Source organism: Ixodes scapularis, unplaced genomic scaffold (genome assembly GCF_016920785.2).
Source record: "Ixodes scapularis isolate PalLabHiFi unplaced genomic scaffold, ASM1692078v2 PGA_scaffold5__190_contigs__length_132052651, whole genome shotgun sequence".
Lineage (NCBI taxonomy): Eukaryota > Metazoa > Arthropoda > Arachnida > Ixodida > Ixodidae > Ixodes > Ixodes scapularis.
In genome coordinates, this window is record NW_024609880.1 from 14,431,875 (window position 1) to 14,456,715 (window position 24,841).

General features: G+C 46.2%; 1 protein-coding gene across 1 annotated transcript in view; it reads left to right on the forward strand.

Annotated features, from left to right (window-relative positions):
* The window catches only part of LOC120850149 (parathyroid hormone/parathyroid hormone-related peptide receptor-like), a 258,878-nt gene that overhangs the window by 123,627 nt on the left and 110,410 nt on the right, over window positions 1–24,841 (forward strand). Inside the window, exons 3-6 of the mRNA XM_040222557.1 lie at window positions 5,391–5,524; window positions 18,357–18,451; window positions 19,189–19,327; window positions 22,709–22,865. Coding sequence (XP_040078491.1) covers window positions 5,391–5,524; window positions 18,357–18,451; window positions 19,189–19,327; window positions 22,709–22,865 — 525 coding nt within the window. The remainder of the gene's footprint in view (window positions 1–5,390; window positions 5,525–18,356; window positions 18,452–19,188; window positions 19,328–22,708; window positions 22,866–24,841) is intronic.

Below are 24,841 nucleotides of genomic sequence, written 5' to 3' on the forward strand. Positions count from 1 at the left end.
TGACGCCCAAGAGGCGCCCGACACACTCTCCACGTGGTTGCGCTTTAACCGTTTCACCTTCGCCACAAAGAAAGAACGTCGGGAACTCCACACGATGGCAGCAACATCAAACAGCATCCGCCCCCGCCACCTTGGCCGACGTTATGGCGGCAGTGAAGTCGTGTGCCTTGCCGAAGCCCCAGTCGCAGTCGTTGTAATATTTTTGAAAACATTCGAAGCAATTGCTATAGTTCAAGAAATATGTAAATAAAAGCAAAGAATTTTGAATAGTACAAATATAACGAATCTATAAATAATTGGGCACCACTGCGCCAGTTCGCGGGCGTTGCGAGTCTTAACAGCTGGGCCGCTAAAGGGCTTTAGTGGTCATTTCTTTTTACATATCACGGTAATAGTCTATGATAAGGAGACAGCCTGTACTCTACGCGACCATAGAAACTCAAAACGCCTAAACCTAGCGACAAAAACCTTAACTTTTTGTTTTCATTTAACGAATAGATGCGACTGCAAGACACGAGTCTTGGTCACATTCGTGTATCGGAGCGTAGCGTCCCCTCGCGCTCTGTCCCTCACTTTCTCGCTGCATTAAATTGCAGCGTGCTCTTCTTCGGAGTACTCGAGAAAGATTCTCCGTACGGATAACCAGAAATGAAGACTTCAAAAAATCCTATAATGTATATGCTCTTTTTTTCTTTTCTTTTTTTTTTTTTGGGGGGGGGGGGGGGGTTGGCTTTACAGATTCGTTTGAATAAGAACGCCGCGAGTGATACATTAATACGGTCTGCGTAGGTAAGGCATACATACGGTCAGGGCAACATAATATTAAGTTGGATAGTAGCTTACGATAGTTTTTATTGACTTTTGATTGATGATATTAAACATATAGTTTTAATGAGAGATTTCTATGAGCTCCATCAAAATCCACCGAGTAAGTGAATCGTTGAAAGATTTGTGCCGCGTTGGAATCGAGGTGGTGTCATTTTATGGGGAATTCGCGTGGTTCTTTCTGCGCGCTCTCGAGCGCTCTTTCCAGAGCGCGCGAAATCGAAGGTTGAAAAGAGAGTGCTGTGGCCTGATCGGGTGGTTCATTGCGAGGGCGCCTCTCCCTCTCAGAGCGCTCTCTAGCGCTCCGTCTGTAGCCGTCGGAGTGCGGAGCGGCGCACGCGTCACGTGGTAGCTGGACGGTGATCACGTGGTTTTGTTGACGATGCCGGCAGTGGTCTGTGGTGGTGTGCGGGGTCCGGCATGACGGTGATTGACGTGTGGTTCTACAAAGTGCTTGTGCATTCGACGGTGCGTGCATTACAACGGACGGGACGACATTCGTTTGCGACCGTAACAGGAAAAGCCGACGTGTGAAGTGTTCCCAGTGCTTTCACAAGATCGTTCATCTCACGGCGGTGACTCCGCTAAGCCTAACCGACGACGAAAGAGCTCGCAGGGCTCGCCGCTGTTTCACCGGATTTTGTAGTCGCTTCAAGAAATTTTTGAGGTTTGGTAAAAGTGCGTTCAAAGGTTTGTGTTGTAAAATAAAGGGAGAGCCGAATATAATACACTGTGATTTCTGTCACTTTGCGATGCTTGCACGATATTTCGCCGTGACAAAAATGCGGTTTATTAACAATTTTATATTCGCCTGCTCAGTCGTACGCATGACCGCTATCGCAGCGCTTTCACTGTCGAAAACGCGATGAGTTGACATCTGTTTCCAAGCGTTGGCTTTCGTTCCGTTCTGCAAAAATCAATTCGCATACTGTTGTTTTCTTTTTTTACATGCCGATGAGTAAAACACTTTACGTCAAAACCGGTATTTCATCACGTTGCGGGCGTAAATTTTGCTCAATCGTCCACCGTACGCTGTAAGATCGTGTTGTTTTTAATGGATTAGCAATGTCCAGAAAGTTTAATTCCGTGACTGGTCTGAGAATCCTGGAGCGCTCTGAAGCCAGCAGTTGTGATCGGCTGAAAAGGATCCCGAGTAGCTCTGGCGGCGAGGAGGGGGCGCTCTGCTGAATCGAGGTCAGAGGGGAGAGGCGACCACCCGAATTCACCACTACTTACCATTCGTGCAACGGGCGCAATGGTGGCAGTGTAAAAACGCGAATGACAACAAAAAATAAAACCGGGCTGACGCGTTTTTTTTTTTTTATTACTAGAGAATTGCGCCTTTAGACTTTAGTGAACCACCGCTCATCCCACGCGCACCAAATGTTTCTAAAATCTCCAAATTTGGCTTTTTGTTTATAATGCTTGACATGTTTCTGATTGACACTATATCAATATTTTAGATAATTAAAAAAAATAATGAAGAAAGTATAGTAAAATGTTACTGTGACAATTATCCCCCTAACGTATGTAACCCTGGCTGCATAACAAATCTGCAAACAACCCATTAGTGTTGCTTTCACTGTATTTTAAAACAAACCCACGAAGCTTTAAAAACATATCCTAAATTTTGTGGTCTTTTGGAGTATAAGCCTATTTTTATAGAAAAGAGGGTGAAAATTACGTGCATGCCGTCTTTATATTTTGTATGCGGGGCTCGGCTGACATTCGGCGGGAAGAAAGACGTCATAATCGATTTGATAATTAATTGACACCTTTTAATTATGCTTTTATGGGTCATATTGCAAACGTTGTATAGACGACAATGAATATTAGACACCAGATTGATAAAAAAAAACACCCAAAAGGTACTTAATTTGTATGTATTACTCAAACAGCTATCCCCCTTTCATAGAATAAAACCTTTCGTGAAAACATTTGTTCCCCAAGTGCTGCTCACAATGACGCCTAGAAGAGGGATATACTCATTTCAATTGCGTCATTACCGCTTCGGCAGCACGTTTTTGGTGGATGCGCCAAGGCCACAAGGATAATAAAATTAAGACGTGACTCAAAGGACGTCGTCACTTCCTTAGGCCTGACTGTGGTAATGACTTGCGGCGCTCTTTTTACGTAGAATTTCTAAATCGGGTGAACAAAAAAAGAACGGATAGAATGATAACTAAAACCATTACCTATCTGATTTCTTTGAATTGTTCTGACCTCTATTAGTAAAGCTCGTCTACACTGGAATTGAAGTATGGCCCACGAAACGAATAACTAATAAGTTAAGTAAACTATATCAGTCATCTAGCGTTCTGATTATGAGGGTCCTCTTTTCATTTAATGTGCGCCGAGTCTCGTATGCAGACAATTATAACGGCATTTACGCAACCGTCACACCCTTTATTTTAGTTTTTCAAGATTTGTTTTTATTAAAAAATAAAAACAAAAAAAAATATTTTTATCATACCATTTGACCATGAAGTTTTAGCTCGAAATGTAAAGAATCTGTAGGATTGACGACATCAGGGAATTGATACCACGTGACGCGAAACGTTTGGATGGCCTTGATGAACTGATGAGATACTTTGCTTTACCTTGATATCGTGAACATCTGAAGCGTAAACTGCCTAGCTGTTTATTAAGGGTTCATGTCTATAAGGTAATTTTAATGTTTCGACGAGTCACCTAAGAATTGTATAAGGACTTAACACGAGAATCATTCGGTGCTCGTGATAGTATTAAGTACTCGCGACCGCGGTTATAGTACAGTATACACCAACACAGTGTTCACAAACAAGCGTCCGCATTTGCCACACGTAGTCATTGCGCGTCCGCTGAAACAAAATTCTGGAGGAGTGAAGCGGTTTGCACATGCGCAGAAACCGACAGCAGCGCCACCGCAGTGGCATGACGCCAGTCAGCTGCATTGGTCTATAGAGCATTCGTTAAGTTCAATATTCTGTTCTTTTTGACACACCCGAGGGTCGTATGGCGCGTTTACAATGGCGGATTCGCGGTCAGATCCGCTCAGGCGGCAAAGTGCATTGTGGAACAAGGTGTGAAATCCAGTCGTCGCTGATAGAAAACTGAAATATAGGTCCCGGACTGATCGAGATTTTCCACCAAGGACGAGTAGGTTTCACCACCCGGCTGTGAAATCAACTAACAACTAACAAACAACAACGGATCCGCCCGGGATTCCGCAAGTGAAAACACGCTTTTAAATACGCCGGTAGCATCTACTTACACAAAAACGCTATATCTATCCCGTGGTTCTGGTTCTCATTCGTATTACGTGGTAAAAGACTCTTTTAGATATGGACTGGCGTGCGTTGTGCAATGCCGTGCAGTGATGCAATGCCGTGCAGTGATGCAATGCCATTATGTACGCTCGCAAACAACGCGTATGGCAACGTTTCCATTTTGTGCACGCAGACTCCATATGGAAGAGACTAGAAGTGACGTTCAATATACTTACTTGCTCTTCAACTTGAATGTAGGAACCAGCGAGTACAAAGCCATAATGCCCACGCTCAAAAAGTTACTGGCATCCTCTAAACGTTGATTTTATCACGCTTTTGTTGTTTATTCACATCGAGAATACCGTTGTTTTATCTAATTTATATATTTTTTTTTTAAATGCCTTTCTAAAGCAATTTACGTTTGTGGTTGAAAGCTTGACTGCGTTTTGTTTTTCGAAGTTTATTCTTAGTTCGATGTTAAATACGTGCACTCAAACATTAATATAACTATGTCAGTGAATTGAAGTAAAAATAACGATTTTTTAGAAGCTTGAGCTCTATGCATAACGATCGGACATTTTGATATTAGTATTTTACTTAATTATAACTGCTTTGGTTGCACTTGCTATGCCTTTATGCTTAAAAAAAAAATCGCACGTGCATAAAAAAAAAAAAAAAAACTTTATTCTGGTTACGGGTATCTATATTGTTTTAAAGCCTATAAAACCTTGGGGTTCGACAAGATGGCTTCTCAGACTGAATTGTAAACCAACCGGTGTCCACCCTAACAATCCTTTGAAATCTTTTTTCCCAGTGATGAGAGTGCGATTTTAGCTCGTTCATCACTACGGTGCCAGAAACGCGTCGTCGATTCGTGTGTTCATCGTCCAATCACGCGCATGCATAAAAAGTGATCCTCAAGTGGCAAGCAATGACGTCCAAGAAGCCATCCTGTCATGATGTCGGATATCGATATCCTGGCGTGGGTGTTAGAACTTCCTTCATAATGCACGAGTGAACGCGATCGTCGCTGTCGTCGCTGTGTCCCTAATGCTGACTGCTACCGCTTCCGCGGACTGTCAAGCCGAAGTGGTGGCCTGCAGTCAAACAGGCATCTGCCGCATCTACCAACGCTGCTGTGAGACCGCCACAATAGTGGCCGGTGTCAACACTAAGCTTCTATGACATCGCCAGGCGGAAACCGGGAAATCCTCCTTTGAGGACGTGGAGATCGCACCAGTCGGGGTCGCATTCCGGGAACCATACTGTTCACCGAGGTCTTAATTGTGGGTGCGTCGCGTCTCCCTCGTCCGGCAGAAATGGCCACCAAGTGGTGCACGGAGAACGGAACGTGGTACGTGAGTCCAGAGCACGGCCAGCCCTGGACCAACTACACTCGCTGCTTCCCGCAGGGCGCAACCATGCCCTCCGAGAACATCTCCCTCTTCGAGGTAAGCGCACGTCTTGAAATCGCGCTAGGGTTTGAACCTTAAAGGGCGACTCCGGCCCATACTTTCGATTTTGGGATTATAACTTTTTTTAGTGCAGTCAGCGTCCCTGAATTGCAAGGTGTAATTTTTTTCTCATTATTGTGCGTAGTTTTAAAGATATCGACACCTCAAAGTATTGTTTTGGAAGCGGCCAACAGAACCGAAACTAGCCGCTTGAGGCTCCGGCAACACTGGAAATCAGCCGCTATGTGAACGTGACGTCAGGATCGTTCTCGTTCAACGAGTACGCAGGCCGAGCGGCACCTACCTTTATCGCGCTAGCCGTCTAAAGATAGAAGGTAAGCTGATTTTGTTTTAATCCTGTGTACGTGGTAGTTATCCAGCATATGTAGCAAGAGTTAGTGCGTATACCCAAAAGCTAGCGACTGGAAAACCCGTGAACTCGTACGGTGCCGTACTCGGCGGCCACCGCCGTGCGTGCGCTATGCCGTACTTGTCGCTTGTATACCCAAAAGCTAGCGACTGGAAAACGAGAGAACTCGTCCGGTGCCGTACTCAGCAGCTGTCGTCGTGTGTGCGGTCTTCCGTACTCGTCGCTAGGCCTAAATTGTCATCGGGCTCCGTGGATGGAGCGGTGTTGCTCTACGCCGCGCAGCCAGTGACGTACAGTACTGGGGGCCCTCTCGCTTTCGCGCTGCAGGTCAGTCCCAGACACGAAGCTTCGAGGCTCTCCGGCGCGGGCTGCGGCGCCTGAACACACGTGTGCTGGGCTGTACAGGTCTGTTTTTTTTTTGTGTGTGTTTTTTTTTCCTCGGGCGCGTAAAAGACGAAGTCCAAAGTCCACTCGTCGAACATGGTTCACCCACACCTTTTTCAATTTCCGGTCCGTTGGAAACTTGTGAAAAAGCACCTCCGGGTTGCGCAGTGGGTTGTTTGAGCAGCCCACAGCGCTACAAGTTGCACTCGGCATCTTTCGAGGAACAGCTGGGCAGTGTTGGGCGCACCGAGTTGCTCGCTAAAACCAGTCTTAGAGCCCTCACAAGCAAATAAACAAAAGGCTATACCGAAGCTACACGGGCTACAAATAAAAGCAACGGCTAAACACGCTAATCACAAGCCGAAGTAGCGGTGGTAGCGGCTCATTAGGAAGTTTTCGTAGACCGCGTTTCCCCCTCCGCTAAGCCCTCCGCAACGAAGAAGCCGCTACTGCGCCTGCGCGCCGATAGCCTTGACTGTAGAGTCTCGGCTACCGTAGCGGGTTGCGAAGAGCGTTGCGGGACGGCGAAAACAATCTACGAAAACGCCCTAAAGAAGCGCATTCCGCGCAACGCCCGGACCGGGGGAAAAAAAGAGAACGATACTGGCGTCACGGCCCAATGTTGCTTTAGCGATCGGCAACCCGCTGGTCGCCCGCTAAGGAGCAGCGGCTCACGGCGGTCGCATTTTTATTATCGGCATTAGTTGAAAATGCGGCTAGCCACGGATGTAATATTTTGGATGGGGTCGTATTTTATGTAACTACAGCGATACCAGTAATTTATTTCATTCTGAGTTTTGGCCGGAGTTGCCCTTTAATAAAAAGTTTTACTTTTTTCTTACAGGAGCAAAGGCAAGCGTTTGCGTTTGCTTTGCGTGTTCCACGTTGCGCAGGTGCGTCGCTGCCATCGCCAATCCAAGCGGCAGTTGGGGGTTGCGCACACGCTCAGTGTAGAACTCGGAAACCTAAGTCAAACGCAAAGCACTTGCTTTCGCTCGTAAACTCGTATACGAAATACTGAAGCTCTCTTTTAGGATAGATGTCACGCGAATGTTTTAAGAAAAATTGACAGTAAACTTCATCTCCAAAGTCCTATAATACGAGGAAGTATTTCTTAAAGCAGTGGTTCTCAACCATTGATGTTTCGCGAACCCTTTGAGGATCGGCGGATATGATAGAGGACCCCAGTTGTGGTGAGGGGGAAAGAAAAGTGTAGGGTAATTACGATATTGATTTAATAAATGGATTCAAGTAAGGGCTAGTGTGAAGTAGACTCGTTTTATTGACATATACACGAGAAAACTTATCGGAAAATTGGAACGTTTCCTCTCAATCTAAGAAAATACAACAATTATTGCCGGGCTTGACTGATGAGGGTTGGCTTCGCGGACCCCAAAGTGTCCGCGGACCCCCATTTGAGAGCCACTGTCTTAGAGGATAGATGGTTTCAATTTGTTTTGAAGACATTAAGGATTCATTTCGGAGAGTGAGAAAGAACTCGTGCTTTGTTCATTGATATTGTCCTCGTCTACAGCGCTTAAACAGAGAGTATCGCCATGTGGTAAATTTAATAGGATTAATACAGAAATTACACTTTAGCTTAATTGTTTGTATAGAACGTCGTACAGCCTGAACAAAGGTAGAGGAATGCGCCACGAATCGACAGGTTCTGGGTTTCATCCCAGGTGGAAGATAAAAAGATATTGGCTGATCGATGCGTAAGTGTATGTGTACATTGCGTTTGCTCATATTTTCATGGTAACCTAAACGGTTCTGCTCACATGCCCTGCCGTTGGCTATGTGCGGACGCTCGGGCGGACAGGTACATTTCTTAAAATGGAAATTTTCGTCATAAACCATTCAAGCTTTAGAACTAGAATATGCCAACTCGTTCGTGGCAAAGGTGCTTGAAGTCAAGTTTGGTCACAAGCAGCATGAAGGCGCGGAGAGGGAAGCGAAGCTCTAACCAGAAAGTCGAACATGTTCCAGCCTTTGTGCACCGTTCTATAGGGCTCATAACTCAGGCGAAATATTCCCAATGGCTTGGCTTTGTCCCTGTTCACGGCATGCGATATCTCGCAGGAGAGAGCTGCTGGACATGCTCAAAATGCGTTCCACAGCCCAGTACGCAATAATGTCAGCTCTGACAATCTACATGCGAGTAGTATTGACTTTCTTCGTGTATTGTAGCCACCAATGGACACCGATATAACTCTCGCGACCGCACATCATTTATTCTCCATGTCGCTTTAACTAAAAGCATTTTTGTATGAATGCACGAATTCTATACTAAAGACAATGCAAGATTTCCCGCCGATTGTATTTGGTAGGATCATCTTTTTAATGGACACGATTGTGCCACTTTTCTTCCAGTTACTTTTTGGTACCCTCCTTTGTGTCGTTTACATTAATGACTAAATTATGTGTAGGATTGGCGGCGCGTCCTTCCAGAAGTGAAATATTATCAGTAAGTAAGCCTGCGTTCAGAATGGCGCGGGTGCCGCGAGCCACGTATTTACCTCAAAGTAATTGTGTGAACGTGTTTTTAAGCAAGCTAGGCTTTTTTGCGCATGTCTCAAGAACAAAATATAGGCCTAATAAAACCCTCAGCTATACAGAACTGAACGTTACTAAGCAATTGATTATTTAATAGTGTGATTTCGTTGGCAGTTTATTGTTTCGTCTAATTTTGGCGCACTATTATATTACGTGTATTGCTCTATGTTAATTCCTTTTATTACTTTTCTCGCTCGATGTTTATTTCGGTGACTGTCGGGAGCTGCAAGTCACTCCCAATGTTGCTTTGGCAAACCTGTGTCTGTATATATCATTTGCAATCAATAAATGCCAGAGCAACGCCTAATTTAGGTATTTAGGACGTGCGAAGGTTTGGCGTTTCTCTGGTCCGCCAGAGGAGCGCCAAAGTTGGTGCCATACTTCAGCTATAACTGCCAAAGCAACGTCTAATTTCGGTATTTGGGACGTGCCAAAGTTTGGCTTTTCTCTGGTTCGCCACAGGAGACCCGAAGTAGTGCCATACTCGAGCCATAACTGCCGAAGTAACGCCTGCTTTGAATATTTTGGACATGCAAAAGTTTGGCTTTTCTCTGGTCCGCCACAGGAGGGCCAAAGTAGTGCCATACTTGAGCCATATAACTGCCAGAGCAACGCCCAATTTGGGTATTTCGGACATGCCAAAGTTTGGCGTTGCTCTGGTCCGCCAGAGGAGCGCCAAAGTTGGTGCCATACTTGAGCCATAACTGCCATAGTAAATCCTAATCCGGGATTTCGGGGCATGCCAAGGTTTGGCGTTTCTCTGGTACGCCAGAGGAGCGCCAAAGTTGGTGCCATAATTCAGCAATAGCTGCCAGAGCAACGCCTAATTTGGGTATTTCGGTCACGCCAAAGTTTGGCGTTTCTCTGGTACGCCACAGGAGTGCCGAAGTGTGCCATACTTGAGCCATAACTACCAAAGCAACGCCTAATTTCGGTATTTCGGCCACGCCGAGTTTGGCTTTTCTCTGGTCCGCCACAGTTGTGCCAAAGTAAGTGCCAGACTTGAGCCATAAGTGCCAAAGCAACGCCTAATTTGGGTATTTCGGACATGCCAAGTTTGGCTTTTCTCTGGTGCGCCACAGTTCTGCCAAAGTAAGTGCCAGACTTGAGCCATAAATACCTCAGTAAATCTTAATTTGCCGATTCGGGGCATGCCGAAGTTTGGCTCTTCTCTGGCTACCCACTGAAGTGCCAATAATTGCCAAAAGTGGCAAAGAAAGCCGAGAGGCCTGCCCAAGATTCAAATATCTCTGGTGTGTCACAGAAGTACTCTTTCACGCATCCCAGAAGAGAATTAAATTAAATAAGCGTTGGAAACACGATGGTAAGTTGTCATCACCTCCGTTCTCAAGCAGCACGGCAACACTTTGCAGTATCGTGCCAGTGCCGGCTGAAAGTCGGTTCGAATATCGCTCAAATGTCCAGTTTTGCACAACCGTTTGATATCCAGCAGGTATTGCCGTACAGCTGTTTTGCCCTGGCCTAGCATTCGCGCAATATTGTGCAAATACTCTACGATGCGTCTGCTCTGTATTAGCCGAACTTCGTGCAAGTATGTGTACGTTGCATATCATTTGTTGCATATCCAATCACATATAGGGACAAACATATTTTTTTCGATCGCTTCCAGAAGTTTATTAAACCACTATCATTACACACACTGTATTCTAGACATATTGACAAAGGTCACACTTCTCTGTAAAACGACAAGCAAATTATAAAATACAATTAACACTGTCCTCACGCCAAGCAAAACTCATCACACAAAAAACCGCGGAGAGTGAGAGGAAAGCAGGACTATTGTCAGAAGCATGCTTGCAGTGTACTTACTAATAAAAGCGATATCATGTAATCCTTGATAGATGTATAATCCAACTCAGGCACCCCACAAACACATTCGAGAAAGAGGGTTGCGCACATTCAACTGACGTCTCGTCGACGGCGAAGAGCAGTTTTTGTCGAAGCGTTTCCAACAAACACATCACAAGAATTCCACGAACTCTGGTGAAAAAAATGGCTGTTACCGAAAAATTGGCATGGACGTATTCCGAACGTTTACGACGAAAAAACACGGCCGCGTCTGCAGCGCACGCAAGCAACAGAACACTGATTAGCAGTTCGAAAACCGCACTTACGTGGCCCGCTTATTTCTATAACTAGGCAAACGGCGAAAACAACAGCCCCAGAGATCCCGTCAGCGTGACAGAGAAAGTCACGTGACAAATTTTCGTCCAAACGATTTTGTCCTACGCCTTCTACATAGAGAGGTCACGCCGGGTCACGCGTTTCGCTCCACCCTTTTGATTTGCTTAAAGCGGCTGTCGCGCTCGCTGACAGCCACAGGAAGACACAAAAGCAGGTGGAGACGATTTGCAAAAGGCGAGATTGAGGGGGCATCAACAACGCATAAAAAAGTGAAAGCCGTTTACAACTCCCTGTAACACCGAATTAGAGCGCAGCTCTTGAGGAGGAGGAGGGAAGGGTACTGGGGGGTGAAGTGACCTGGGGGGGGGGGGGTCACGTGACCTTGGGGAGTCACGTGACCATGCCGATGATGTCGTCACTGATGACGTCACCAGTGACGATGACGATGCGGACTCCGATGACGTCATCAGCGATGATGACGATGACGATGCGGATGTCGGTGACGTCATCAGTGACGTTACTGATGACGTCATCTGTGATGATGACGATGACGATGCGCATGCCCCCCGAAGTCACGTGACACCCCCAGGTCACGTGACCCCCGCCGAGGTCACGTGACCTCCCCGATGACGTCATCATCACTGATGACGTCACCGGCATCCGCATCGTCATCGTCATCATCACTGATGACGTCATCAGTGACGTCACTGATGACCTCACCGGCATCCGCATCGTCATCGTCATCACCACTGATGACGTCATCAGTGACGTCACTGATGACGTCACCGGCATCCGCATCGTCATCGTCATCATCACTGATGACGTCATCAGTGACGTCACCGGCATCCGAATCGTCATCGTCATCATCACTGATGACGTCATAAGTGACGTCACTGATGTCATTAGTGATGATGACGATGACGATGCGGATGCCGGTGACGTCATCGGGGAGGTCACGTGACCTCGGCGGGGGTCACGTGACCCTGGGGGTGGTCACGTGACCTGGGGGGTGTCACGTGACCGGGGGGGGTCACGTGACTTTAGGGGGGTCACGTGACTTTGGGTGTCACGTGACCTTGGAGGTCACGTGACCTTGGGATGACCTTGGGGGCCACGTGACCTTGGGATGACCTTGGTTACGCCGACGGCGACGCCGACCGCGACGGCGACGCCAACGGCGACGCCGACGCCGCTCAAGCCGGGAACGGGCCCCTAAGAGCTGCGCTCTAAAAGGAAAGGCCGCTTCTGCCGGTGACCTTGTCGCCTTGCTTAGTCAGTCAGCGTTCGGCTTCCATAGGCGAAATGGAAGGGGTGCTTATGTTTTGCGGGCTTGTCGCCATCCGATAGGCCTCAATTATTTCTCTCCCCACTCGCTCGCAGTGGCTGTCGTGCCGGCGAAATTAGGAGCGCAGCCGGGACATTTTCTCCTGTGAATGACGATCGGGTGCTTAGAATCCGAAGGAGCTTTTTCGGCGTTCATTTGATGTTCTCGGAGTCGGTCGTTGAGGCATCGCCCCGTTTTCCCGATGTACCTGGCCCCGCAGGACAGGGGGATCGCGTACACTTCCTTCGCTTCCTCTCCTTCCCCCAAGATTTCCCTTTCCGGTACTTCCACGCAGCGGACGGGCTTTGAGCTTGAAGCCGAAAATAAATTTTGTTAAATTTGAAAGATTGTCCTTTCTGTATCTTCCCTTTTCTGTCTCCACTTTCTTACTTTTTAAAAGGTACCAACACGCTAAAATAGTACAAGTTCCGGGATTTCATTTTCATTCCCCGAGTGTGATACGGGAGCCGCGCCACGGAGCCCCGGTCGTTTCCGCTCTTTGTTATCGCTAGGATTTGACAGTGCTCAATCACAATGCAAGACACGCACAGAGCCACACTTGCTTTTGCAATGCGCCGCCTAATAATGATATCTGTTGTGGAGACGTGCGCACATCCGTCTTGCGCAGTGTTAGCTCAATGGCGGCACTTTTTGTAAAGGCGGATTCACACCGGGGATGTAAGCAGTCGCGCGAACCGACTAAATCGCATCGCAAAAAAATAGTAATTAGATGGTCAATCTGGCGTGCGCGATGAGCGAGTCCGACGCCTTCGTTGGCGAGTCGCTTCTCAAAAACTCTCGCTCCAAACGCCGTTGATTGACTCGGCCTCTCCGCGACTAGAGCGCATCGCAAAAAGTCGGGTCAGCAAGCGACTGCTCAAATCCCGTCGCTTTTGTCCCGCGATGGTCGCTTTTTCGATGAAAGTTATTGCGCGACTAGATCGCATCGCCGGTGCGAACGCGCCTTAAATTCGAACCAGTCTCACGGCTCGTCCCGATATTGGCGTGTGTACCTACGCGCGAGTACAATATCCGGCACAATTTGCGTTTGCAAAGCCTGGTCCAGCCGTGTCAAAACATTCAGCCAACCTTTGGTCTGGGGAAATCAAGGGACACCCAAAATAAGATAAAGTTGCCAGCCGAATAAGACTTGATTTCTGTTTAATTAATATGAAGACCACCCGCGTACATCAAATACCTCATCAGCCAAACTCCAAGGCAGTAAGCCAAGTTCTGGCACTTGTTTGGCAACTTTGGCCCGTAGCTGCCAGATGACAGCCGAACTATCGGGTAGCGAAGCCTAACTTTAGCACTTGTTTGGCGACTTTGGCCCGTAGCTGCCAGATGACAGCCGAACTATCGGGAAGCGAAGCCTAACTTGGGCACTAGTTTGGCGACTTTGGCCCGTAGCTGCCAGATGACAGCCGAACTATCGGGAAGCGAAGCCTAACTTGGGCACTAGTTTGGCGACTTTGGCCCGTAGCTGCCAGATGACAGCCGAACTATCGGGAAGCGAAGCCTAACTTTGGCACTTGTTTGGCGACTTTGGCCCGTAGCTGCCAGATGACAGCCGAACTATCGGGAAGCGAAGCCTAACTTGGGCACTAGTTTGGCGACTTTGGCCCGTAGCTGCCAGATGACAGCCGAACTATCGGGAAGCGAAGCCTAACTTGGGCACTAGTTTGGCGACTTTGGCCCGTAGCTGCCAGATGACAGCCGAACTATCGGGAAGCGAAGCCTAACTTGGGCACTAGTTTGGCGACTTTGGCCCGTAGCTGCCAGATGACAGCCGAACTATCGGGAAGCGAAGCCTAACTTGGGCACTAGTTTGGCGACTTTGGCCCGTAGCTGCCAGATGACAGCCGAACTATCGGGAAGCGAAGCCTAACTTTGGCACTTGTTTGGCGACTTTGGCCCGTAGCTGCCAGATGACAGCCGAACTATCGGGAAGCGAAGCCTAACTTGGGCACTAGTTTGGCGACTTTGGCCCGTAGCTGCCAGATGACAGCCGAACTATCGGGAAGCGAAGCCTAACTTGGGCACTAGTTTGGCGACTTTGGCCCGTAGCTGCCAGATGACAGCCGAACTATCGGGAAGCGAAGCCTAACTTGGGCACTAGTTTGGCGACTTTGGCCCGTAGCTGCCAGATGACAGCCGAACTATCGGGAAGCGAAGCCTAACTTGGGCACTAGTTTGGCGACTTTGGCCCGTAGCTGCCAGATGACAGCCGAACTATCGGGAAGCGAAGCCTAACTTGGGCACTAGTTTGGCGACTTTGGCCCGTAGCTGCCAGATGACAGCCGAACTATCGGGAAGCGAAGCCTAACTTGGGCACTAGTTTGGCGACTTTGGCCCGTAGCTGCCAGATGACAGCCGAACTATCGGGAAGCGAAGCCTAACTTGGGCACTAGTTTGGCGACTTTGGCCCGTAGCTGCCAGATGACAGCCGAACTATCGGGAAGCGAAGCCTAACTTTGGCACTTGTTTGGCGACTTTGGCCCGTAGCTGCCAGATGACAGCCGAACTATCGGGAAGCGAAGCCTAACTTGGGCACTAGTTTGGCGACTTTGGCCCGTAGCTGCCAGATGACAGCCGAACTATCGGGAAGCGAAGCCTAACTTGGGCACTAGTTTGGCGACTTTGGCCCGTAGCTGCCAGATGACAGCCGAACTATCGGGAAGCGAAGCCTAACTTGGGCACTAGTTTGGCGACTTTGGCCCGTAGCTGCCAGATGACAGCCGAACTATCGGGAAGCGAAGCCTAACTTGGGCACTAGTTTGGCGACTTTGGCCCGTAGCTGCCAGATGACAGCCGAACTATCGGGAAGCGAAGCCTAACTTGGGCACTAGTTTGGCGACTTTGGCCCGTAGCTGCCAGATGACAGCCGAACTATCGGGAAGCGAAGCCTAACTTGGGCACTAGTTTGGCGACTTTGGCCCGTAGCTGCCAGATGACAGCCGAACTATCGGGAAGCGAAGCCTAACTTTGGCACTTGTTTGGCGACTTTGGCCCGTAGCTGCCAGATGACAGCCGAACTATCGGGAAGCGAAGCCTAACTTGGGCACTAGTTTGGCGACTTTGGCCCGTAGCTGCCAGATGACAGCCGAACTATCGGGAAGCGAAGCCTAACTTGGGCACTAGTTTGGCGACTTTGGCCCGTAGCTGCCAGATGACAGCCGAACTATCGGGAAGCGAAGCCTAACTTGGGCACTAGTTTGGCGACTTTGGCCCGTAGCTGCCAGATGACAGCCGAACTATCGGGAAGCGAAGCCTAACTTGGGCACTAGTTTGGCGACTTTGGCCCGTAGCTGCCAGATGACAGCCGAACTATCGGGAAGCGAAGCCTAACTTGGGCACTAGTTTGGCGACTTTGGCCCGTAGCTGCCAGATGACAGCCGAACTATCGGGAAGCGAAGCCTAACTTTGGCACTTGTTTGGCGACTTTGGCCCGTAGCTGCCAGATGACAGCCGAACTATCGGGAAGCGAAGCCTAACTTGGGCACTAGTTTGGCGACTTTGGCCCGTAGCTGCCAGATGACAGCCGAACTATCGGGAAGCGAAGCCTAACTTTGGCACTTGTTTGGCGACTTTGGCCCGTAGCTGCCAGATGACAGCCGAACTATCGGGAAGCGAAGCCTAACTTGGGCACTAGTTTGGCGACTTTGGCCCGTAGCTGCCAGATGACAGCCGAACTATCGGGAAGCGAAGCCTAACTTTGGCACTTGTTTGGCGACTTTGGCCCGTAGCTGCCAGATGACAGCCGAACTATCGGGAAGCGAAGCCTAACTTGGGCACTAGTTTGGCGACTTTGGCCCGTAGCTGCCAGATGACAGCCGAACTATGGGGAGGCGAAGCCTAACTTTGGCACTTGTTTGGCGACTTTGGCCCGTAGCTGCCAGATGACAGCCGAACTATCGGGAAGCGAAGCCTAACTTGGGCACTTGTTTGGCGACTTTGGCACGTAGCTGCCAGATGACAGCCGAACTATCGGGAAGCGAAGCCTAACTTTGGCACTTGTTTGGCGACTTTGGCCCGTAGCTGCCAGATGACAGCCGAACTATCGGGAAGCGAAGCCTAACTTTGGCACTTGTTTGGCGACTTTGGCCCGTAGCTGCCAGATGACAGCCGAACTATCGGGAAGCGAAGCCTATCTTTGGCACTTGTTTGGCGACTTTGGCCCGTAGCTGCCAGATGACAGCCGAACTATCGGGAAGCGAAGCCTAACTTGGGCACTAGTTTGGCGACTTTGGCCCGTAGCTGCCAGATGACAGCCGAACTATCGGGAAGCGAAGCCTAACTTTGGCACTTGTTTGGCGACTTTGGCCCGTAGCTGCCAGATGACAGCCGAACTATCGGGAAGCGAAGCCTAACTTGGGCACTAGTTTGGCGACTTTGGCCCGTAGCTGCCAGATGACAGCCGAACTATGGGGAGGCGAAGCCTAACTTTGGCACTTGTTTGGCGACTTTGGCCCGTAGCTGCCAGATGACAGCCGAACTATCGGGAAGCGAAGCCTAACTTGGGCACTTGTTTGGCGACTTTGGCACGTAGCTGCCAGATGACAGCCGAACTATCGGGAAGCGAAGCCTAACTTTGGCACTTGTTTGGCGACTTTGGCCCGTAGCTGCCAGATGACAGCCGAACTATCGGGAAGCGAAGCCTAACTTGGGCACTTGTTTGGCGACTTTGGCTCGTAGCTGCCAGATGACAGCCGAACTATCGGGAAGCGAAGCCTATCTTTGGCACTTGTTTGGCGACTTTGGCCCGTAGCTGCCAGATGACAGCCGAACTATCGGGAAGCGAAGCCTAAAGTGGGCACTAGTTTGGCGACTTGGGCCCAAAGATGCCAGATGTCAACCGAACTACAAGGTAGTAGGCCTAACTCTGGCGCATCTGTGGCAATTTTGGCCCGGATGCGCCAGGTGACAGCCGAACTATCAAAAAGTGAAGCCTAACTTTGGCATTAGTTTGGTGATTTTGGCCCAAAAATGCCAAAGATCTGCCGAACTACCGGGCAGTAAGCCTAAATGTGGCATTTGTTAGGCGACGTAGGCCCAAAGATGCCAGATGACAGTCGAACTACCAGGCAGTGAAGCCAAGTTTGGCACTTGTTTGGCGAATTAGGGCCAAAATACCTAGACTGTTGCCAAGGGAGGTCAGGTTTCGCTCTACTTTGGCTTCTTCGGGTTTTTCAATGCCCTAAACTCCCAGGCGCAAGCCAAGTTTTGGCCCAAAACTCGGTGCTGCGTGGGTAGGTTGTCGCTGAACGCAATTTGTAATAATATTGTATATATTTTTGTTTTATTTTGTTTTTGTGTTTCAAGGTTATATATTATTCTTGCCCACACGATTTTTATATTTAATGTCCCATCGCGCCTTAAAGAAGAAATAAATTAATGAAAATAACCCAAGCACGCGGTTCTGTGGCATTCACCGTCAACCTTACTTACTGAGTTGCGGACATGATGTATCGAAGAGTGGAGTCTAGGACTAAAATGAGGGAGGCTGCAGCACATTATTGCTAATGCACTACGAAATATGAGACATTTCGTAAATCTTATAGGCAGCCTCTTCTACAGTATTTGAAAGATTAATAATCCTAATTCCATTTGTCTATTGCACCCCTCCATGGCAATCATCTAGTGTCATATGAGGTTCGAATGGGTTTGAGTGTACGTATTACAAAATTAAGCAGGCTCGTTCCAAAGGAAGGCGACTCAACGGATCGCATTTTATCGATATCTATGTATAAAATTTTCTCGTTAAACTATTATGGACTAATCTAAAAATTGCTGTACTGCAGCGAGTGGATCATAAATAAGAGCATTCGTTACTGAAAAGCCTAACTACCACGTCAAAATAAACTTAAACATCTAAGGTAATCCATACTCATTCAAAAATGAAAGACCAGGTTTTGGACGGTCTGCTATTTACACCAGTAGGTTCATTTTTAATACACCTAAAACTGGAAATGTAGCGTGAAGATATTCAATGAAAGGTTGAACACAGGGGCCCCTCTCAACGTCTTTGTTGTTGCGGTTACTGATTGCAGCCCCACCTGCCGACCATCAAGCTCATTTCCAAGGTGTGCTACACAGTGTCCGTGGTGACGCTCCTAGCCGCCTTTCTCATCCTGGCTTCCATCAAGTAAGACCGGCTAGCCTCAACGCTATTCTTCATTTGAAATAACATTACAATATTTTTTCTTAAAGTAGTATTTCTTAAAATAAGTAAAATAAATGAGATGCCTCGTTTCTTGTAATTTCTATTAGCGAGGACTTTTCCATGACTTGTCACAACGTATCGCATGGCATTTTTAATATTTCAAAAAAACGGTTTTTATAAGCTACTAATGTATTGAATAATATGCATTTAATATTTGGGACCATGCAATATTATTCGCTACAAAATAAACTTCACAAAACTCTGTTGTTTTTTATATTCTGAAAGTAATAATACAACTATGTGCTTTAGTTACAAATTATAAATAATCTGATTCAAAATCATTTGTATGAGTTATTTTCTGCACTCTAATATGAGCTTATATCGCTGATATTCACGCTGTAAAAATCTCATCACATTGTCAAAAGTTTATGTGTTTTGTTATCAACAAGTTCATAGCATGGCTTTACTACCTCTCACAGTACGTTTCATTATGTGATCAAATTTTCTGTTCTCATAAACCTGAATATGCTGAATCTTCAAAGATTGACCGGTGAGCAGTGGCACGTGTAGTACATCTGCGCAAGCGAATGTATTGTCAGTGCTTCTCTAGAAAAGTTTTTTTCTCGCATTTCAAGGACACGCCTGTTTTTTTTTTTTTTTTTTTTTTTTTTTTTGTAAGTCAAACATTTAGGGTAGAGTATTTTTCCCATGCGTTTCAGGAGGCTCCGCTGTCCCCGGAACAGCCTACACATGCATTTGTTCATTTCCTTCATCCTGAGGGCGCTGGCATTCCTGCTTAAGGATGCACTCTTTGTCGACGGCGTCGGACTTTCGACTAACGTGGACTTCAACGAAGAGGTGAGCGACAAAATATACGGAAGCTTGAGCGCGTAACAACTCGCATTGTTTTTCGTAGCTCCTCACCATCTCAATAGCACACCATAAGTTAGGAACGCAGTACTCTAAGACTTACAAAAGAAACCAAAACATTTCTCTTTTTATCTGCCAAAAGACATAAGATGCGACAGCATTTGGAATTTTTACACCTCTTCAGATATCCGCCGTTTGGCGCTCTCGGTCTGCATCAGTCCGCCGATTTTTCAACGTCAATTATTGGCAAATTGAATTTGTGCGCATTTATACACCGGTTCTGGTTTTACTGTCAAATGTAGCGGAAAATGCTGCGCACTATATTGAGCAGAACATTAAATTAATGTATACACTAACTTAAGCACCCGATCTACATAAAGCGGATACTTTAGCGAGAAAATCTAATATGTGTCTGAGTACACACAAATTCACGATTTCCTTTTAAATCTAGATGTAAGCCGTGACGAATAGGCGAATTTAATTTCATGGTTTATGTGGCCTTAGAAATGCGAATGCATTGATAATAACGAGCAAGGAACGAATTTCTCTGGAAATGTAAAGCGTTATGGGGTGTTAACGTAATATTCCGTATTCGAGGATTAAGCTGTGTAGATACTTCATTTAACGGTTTATAAACGAAGTACTTTATATAGTTACTTTACAGATGCACACTCTACTTAGTACAAAGAGGTATCTGTTTCATTAGAGTTGGGGTTAAGGCAGTCGCTTGTTGAAGTGTTGATGATTGTGTATCTCCGTTCAGACTATAACTGCTCGTGTCCTGTTCCATAAATCTCTCGATTGTGCGCTGAATGCTATATTGTTGTACACATGTTTGTGGTTATAAAATTCAGTCATGACGACGAATGAAATTACCGGAGTAAAAAGCAGGCTGTTTTAAACGGCGAAAAAAAAAAAGCGGCGATTCTTCCGGCTCAAAACCTAAAATAATCTCTTGTATCCAGATAAAGTATTCGCGTTTCTTGTCTGGAAGTGTTATATTTCATACAGTAAAAATTTCGCTATCCTCCGCTATATTCGATTCAATTTTCCGGTTTTGGAACGTTTAGTACTTATGTCCCACGGCTGCAACCACCCAGAAAGCTTCTTTTCTTCAAATTCCCCACGGAGGATCGATCAACAAGCATCCGCTTCGCTTGCACCGCCATCATTTTACTAGGTTGATATTTTTACCTCTTGTACAACTCGTTCACTAGGATTTTCTCTGTTAGCAGTTTTTTTTTTTGGTTTCTGTCGCCATTTTTCTATTTCGAGACTAGCCGCCGTTGCAACAAACCCAGTGATTGTGCACCTGTTTTGAGAGTACTAAATATTCGATCCCTCTCTTGCTGTATCTCTTGTCCTATTTGTTTTCTCGTTCTGATCTCGCACGATCTAAAGCTGGCGCTTCTTCTAACTTTAACGCATCACTGATCAAATATTTAGATCCTTTCAGGCAGATTCATGTCCGTTGCAGGCTCTGAACTGCACCTAGCCTCAGCATTTGTTCAAGGCAGCTGCTCACGTACGCTTCCTCCGCGTCCTGAAGTAAGCTTCCCCACACTAAACGCTATGAAGGGGTGAAGCACGCTTCGCAGGAGGTGGTCGTCCAGAAACGATTGGATCGATCTGTATCTTCGCTCAATTTCGAAGTGGCTATGTACTTTGGGGCGAAGCCTTCTCGTGTTTTCGAGGCGTATGCCTCCAGCGTACTGGTATGTGCAAATTGGTTTTAAAGTAAGCCTGAAGGTTCCGTGTTATTATTTATTAAAAATGGATTCCAGCTTTTCTATTTTTCTGTTCTAGCAATACTCTCACTCTTAGCTCTGACAAGAGCATTGTACGGCAGTGTTGCCAACTTATCTCTTTTCCCACCATTCTTAGCCGTTTTGGATGCTCCTTTAGCGAGTTAAAATTCAATGTAGCTGCTAGCGGGACATTTCGACTTCTTTCAGTAGTATCTAGCGAGCTTTAAAGTTTTTTTTGTTTTTTAATAAAATGATTTTGTTAAGACATTACATGTATTCAAAGCAACTAGGTGTGGTTCCTTTAACTAAATTAGCAAGCTCAGAGCACTAAAGTAATTGATTAAAAAAATTTACGTTGATATTAATAGAATGGGAGCCCACACATATGTAATGATGATTTTATTAGCTCGAAAAACACGGACGCATCTTGAAAACGTCCGTGCTGTTTTAACTACGTAGATGGGACAAGAAACGCGATATATGAAGAAAGGAGACTTATACATTAACATTTTATTAGAAAAACACAAACGCACACAAGAGCGGAACCCAAAAAATATTTCAGACAGCATGTTTATTTGCGTTACCGCGAAAGATTCCGTTAGTTGAGTAATAATTGCAAGTTAGGGAAACAAATTTACGTCAGCTATTCGCCAAACTCTTGGACGTACTTTGAGATATGTACAGAAATTGTTTTATGAAACCACCTCCATGGTATTGATCGTTTTGCCGCGCTCAAAGCGCAAATGCCAGGGCTCCAATCTTCTGTAGCTTCTTTTCTCAAAAAGATATTGAGCATCACTTACAGCTTTCCATGCTTTGAGGCACTGGGCCCAGTATTTGGTTATTTACATTGTGAAGGCAAGCTTTTTGTATTAGTGTATTTACTTTAAAAGTGTAAAAAACATATTTAATTTTGTTTTCTTTTGGATTCACGTCTTTTACAAGAAAATATTTTACCCCTTCCTTCTCCTCTGTTTATCGCACGCAAGCACGGGCCGCAAGACAAGGTGCTAGCTGGATGCGCCGCTACTTTCACATTGCATCGCAAAAGGAACGAGCAGTGTGAAGAAGAGATTAGTGAACAAAACCAGGGCAAAAGTAAAGTGAAACAGTTATTTGGTGGGATTCCAACTAGTGTAGGCTTTTTAAAAACCGCGTCGGCTGCCCGCTCCTCTACGCACGTGCCATTACTTACACTGAAATGGAGAGAGGAAAAAAGAAGCGGCGGCATGATGATTCCTACCATGCTTACTGCCGGGCCAAGGAGACGCCAGATGAGAGTGTGCAATGCTTGTCCAGCGGAATGTATTGTTTATACGAAAGATCTCCAATGCTATCGCATTTCATCGTAATCTGCACCGAAGCACCACTGAAACACGACCCTGTTTTTTTACGTTACTTTCTGTATTCCAGCGCATTACACAAACTAGACACGACTGCTGCCTCAGTGTTCATATAGTACTCCTGTCCTCGCTGACTGAATGCGAGTCCCACCAAAACGGAACCTAGACGAGGATTATAAGATTAAGCAGTTTACCTTCCTTGCAGAAAGGAGGGGTTCTGCATCTGTCTGGAAGGAAACCGCAAATGTATATTTTATCTTAGTGCTGGTGTGTTTCAGAACGTGGACTGCAAGGTGTTCACGAGCTTCTGGCACTATGTGCTTATGGCCAACTACTCCTGGATCCTCATGGAGGGACTGTATCTGCACAGTCTCGTCTTCCTCGCCTTCTTCACTGACAGTTCGGGGATTTTACGCTACGTGGCACTCGGCTGGGGTAAGCTTTATTTTTAGAAGCTGATATTGCGAGAGTTTGTGTTATATTGCGAGAGTTTCTCAATAGCATTTCTGAGACTGTTACTCGCATCCTTGAAATCTTCGTTCTTTTTTTATAAATGTCAAGGTGCGGCCGGGAGATAATTGAGAACCTTGGAGTGTTCGGATGCTTCGAATGGCTGGTATCGCTCTAACACAATGTAAATTATATTTATATTTATTGTTTTAGGGGTTAGCATTTCTAAATGTCATACGCTGTGATAACGAAATCACTATAATGTCAAACAGGTGTTTCAGAATATTCAAACATAAATTTAAAATGTGCCTTCAAAAAGCGTTCTACTTTATAGATAAACAAAGGCGCGCCTTAACATTCTCTATAAAAAAGCGTTAGTCAATGTAGAAAGCACCAGATCTGAAAAAAATCCTTCATTATTTGCGCAAAAAAATGAAAGATGTTTGCAAATCTCTATAATGCAAAATTAGAGCGCAGCTCTTAAGGAGGAAAGGGGAGGGTACAGACGGCGGTATGCCCCTCCTCCTCTTTCGTACCCTCCCCTCCTCCTGTCCCCCTCCCCTTTTCCGCTGCTACGCCTCCTCTCCTTTCCTTCTCTTCTCCTGCCCTCCTCCTACTTCTCCCACCCTCGTTTCCTCCTCCTCCCCTCATCTTTTTTCTCCTCCTCCTCCGCATTGCCTCCTCCACCTACTCCGAACCTTCCTCTCCTCCTCCTGCGTAAACTCCCCTTCTTCTCCCCCACACCCCTTTCTCTCACACCTTTTCCTCTAAATTAAGCTGAAAAATTGAGGACACGTGAACTCAACATCAATTCAGTTTCCTCGCTAACTTTAGCAGGAAACTGATGTCACATGACTTCGTGTCACGTCATATATAAACAAATTCACTTTCTCCGCTAGATTTAGCTGTAAAACTGACGTCACGTGACCTCAACAATTCAATTTTCCGCTTAATTTAGCGTGGAAACTGAACGTGCAATGTTGCAGTAGCTGACGTCACAGACGTACAGACCTATTCAATTTCTTCGCTTAATTTAGCGGAAAATTGGTGTGTAGGTCTGTGACTTCCCATAATTCACCGCTCGGTTACGCTCGCACCGACGGCGACGGCGACGCCGACGCTGTTGCACAGAGAAACAGGCGCTTAAGAGCTGGGCTCTAAAAATGTATTTACTCGGATGCTAACACTAAAATAATTTTGTCTTACAGTATTTGCAGTAAAAAGTCGCGTTGGTATATCCGGTGTCATTATTGCAGCACGTAACGAACAATATGATCGGGACAATTTTAAACAGGCATACCTTTATCTGGAGCCTGCACAAAACTAGTCATAACATTTTATGAACGTCTGACCTCTTACTTATGTAACGCGTCGCGACTGCAGGAGCTCTTTCACCCAAAGCGTTCCGAAGGATATAGTGGGACACCTCACAGTCTGGGTTGAGAATCTTCGACGGGACACTCCTAACTTAGAATGCTCAGCCTTTTTGCATGCACTGTTTCACCTCCAGATTCTTTTAAAAAAAATACGAAAGCATATCAGGTATCTTCGTTCAAGACATTTTGAATTAATCGCATTAGAGTATCCAATATAAAAAAGAAACCAAGATTTTTTTTTTTTAATTTCTGTATATTTTTTGTTTATTCAATGTTTTTTTATAACTTATTACACATCTGCAACAAAAAAATGCATGATTGGATATTTAAATAGGGAGTAGCATATTTATAAATTAAATAATGCAATTTGTTTTAATTTCCGTAAATTGTTAATTTTAATATAGGTGCTTTTTATAAGTTATTATACCTCCGTGAAAACCGCTACAGAAGTATCGCTATATACTTGGTGTGTGCGGCTCGCAGAGTAACTAAACTATATTTCACAAAAGGTCAGAGCGCAATCAAAGACTTGAAAACATAAAAGCGCGAACAAGCGTAATAAAAACGCATGATCGTGGCGTAATC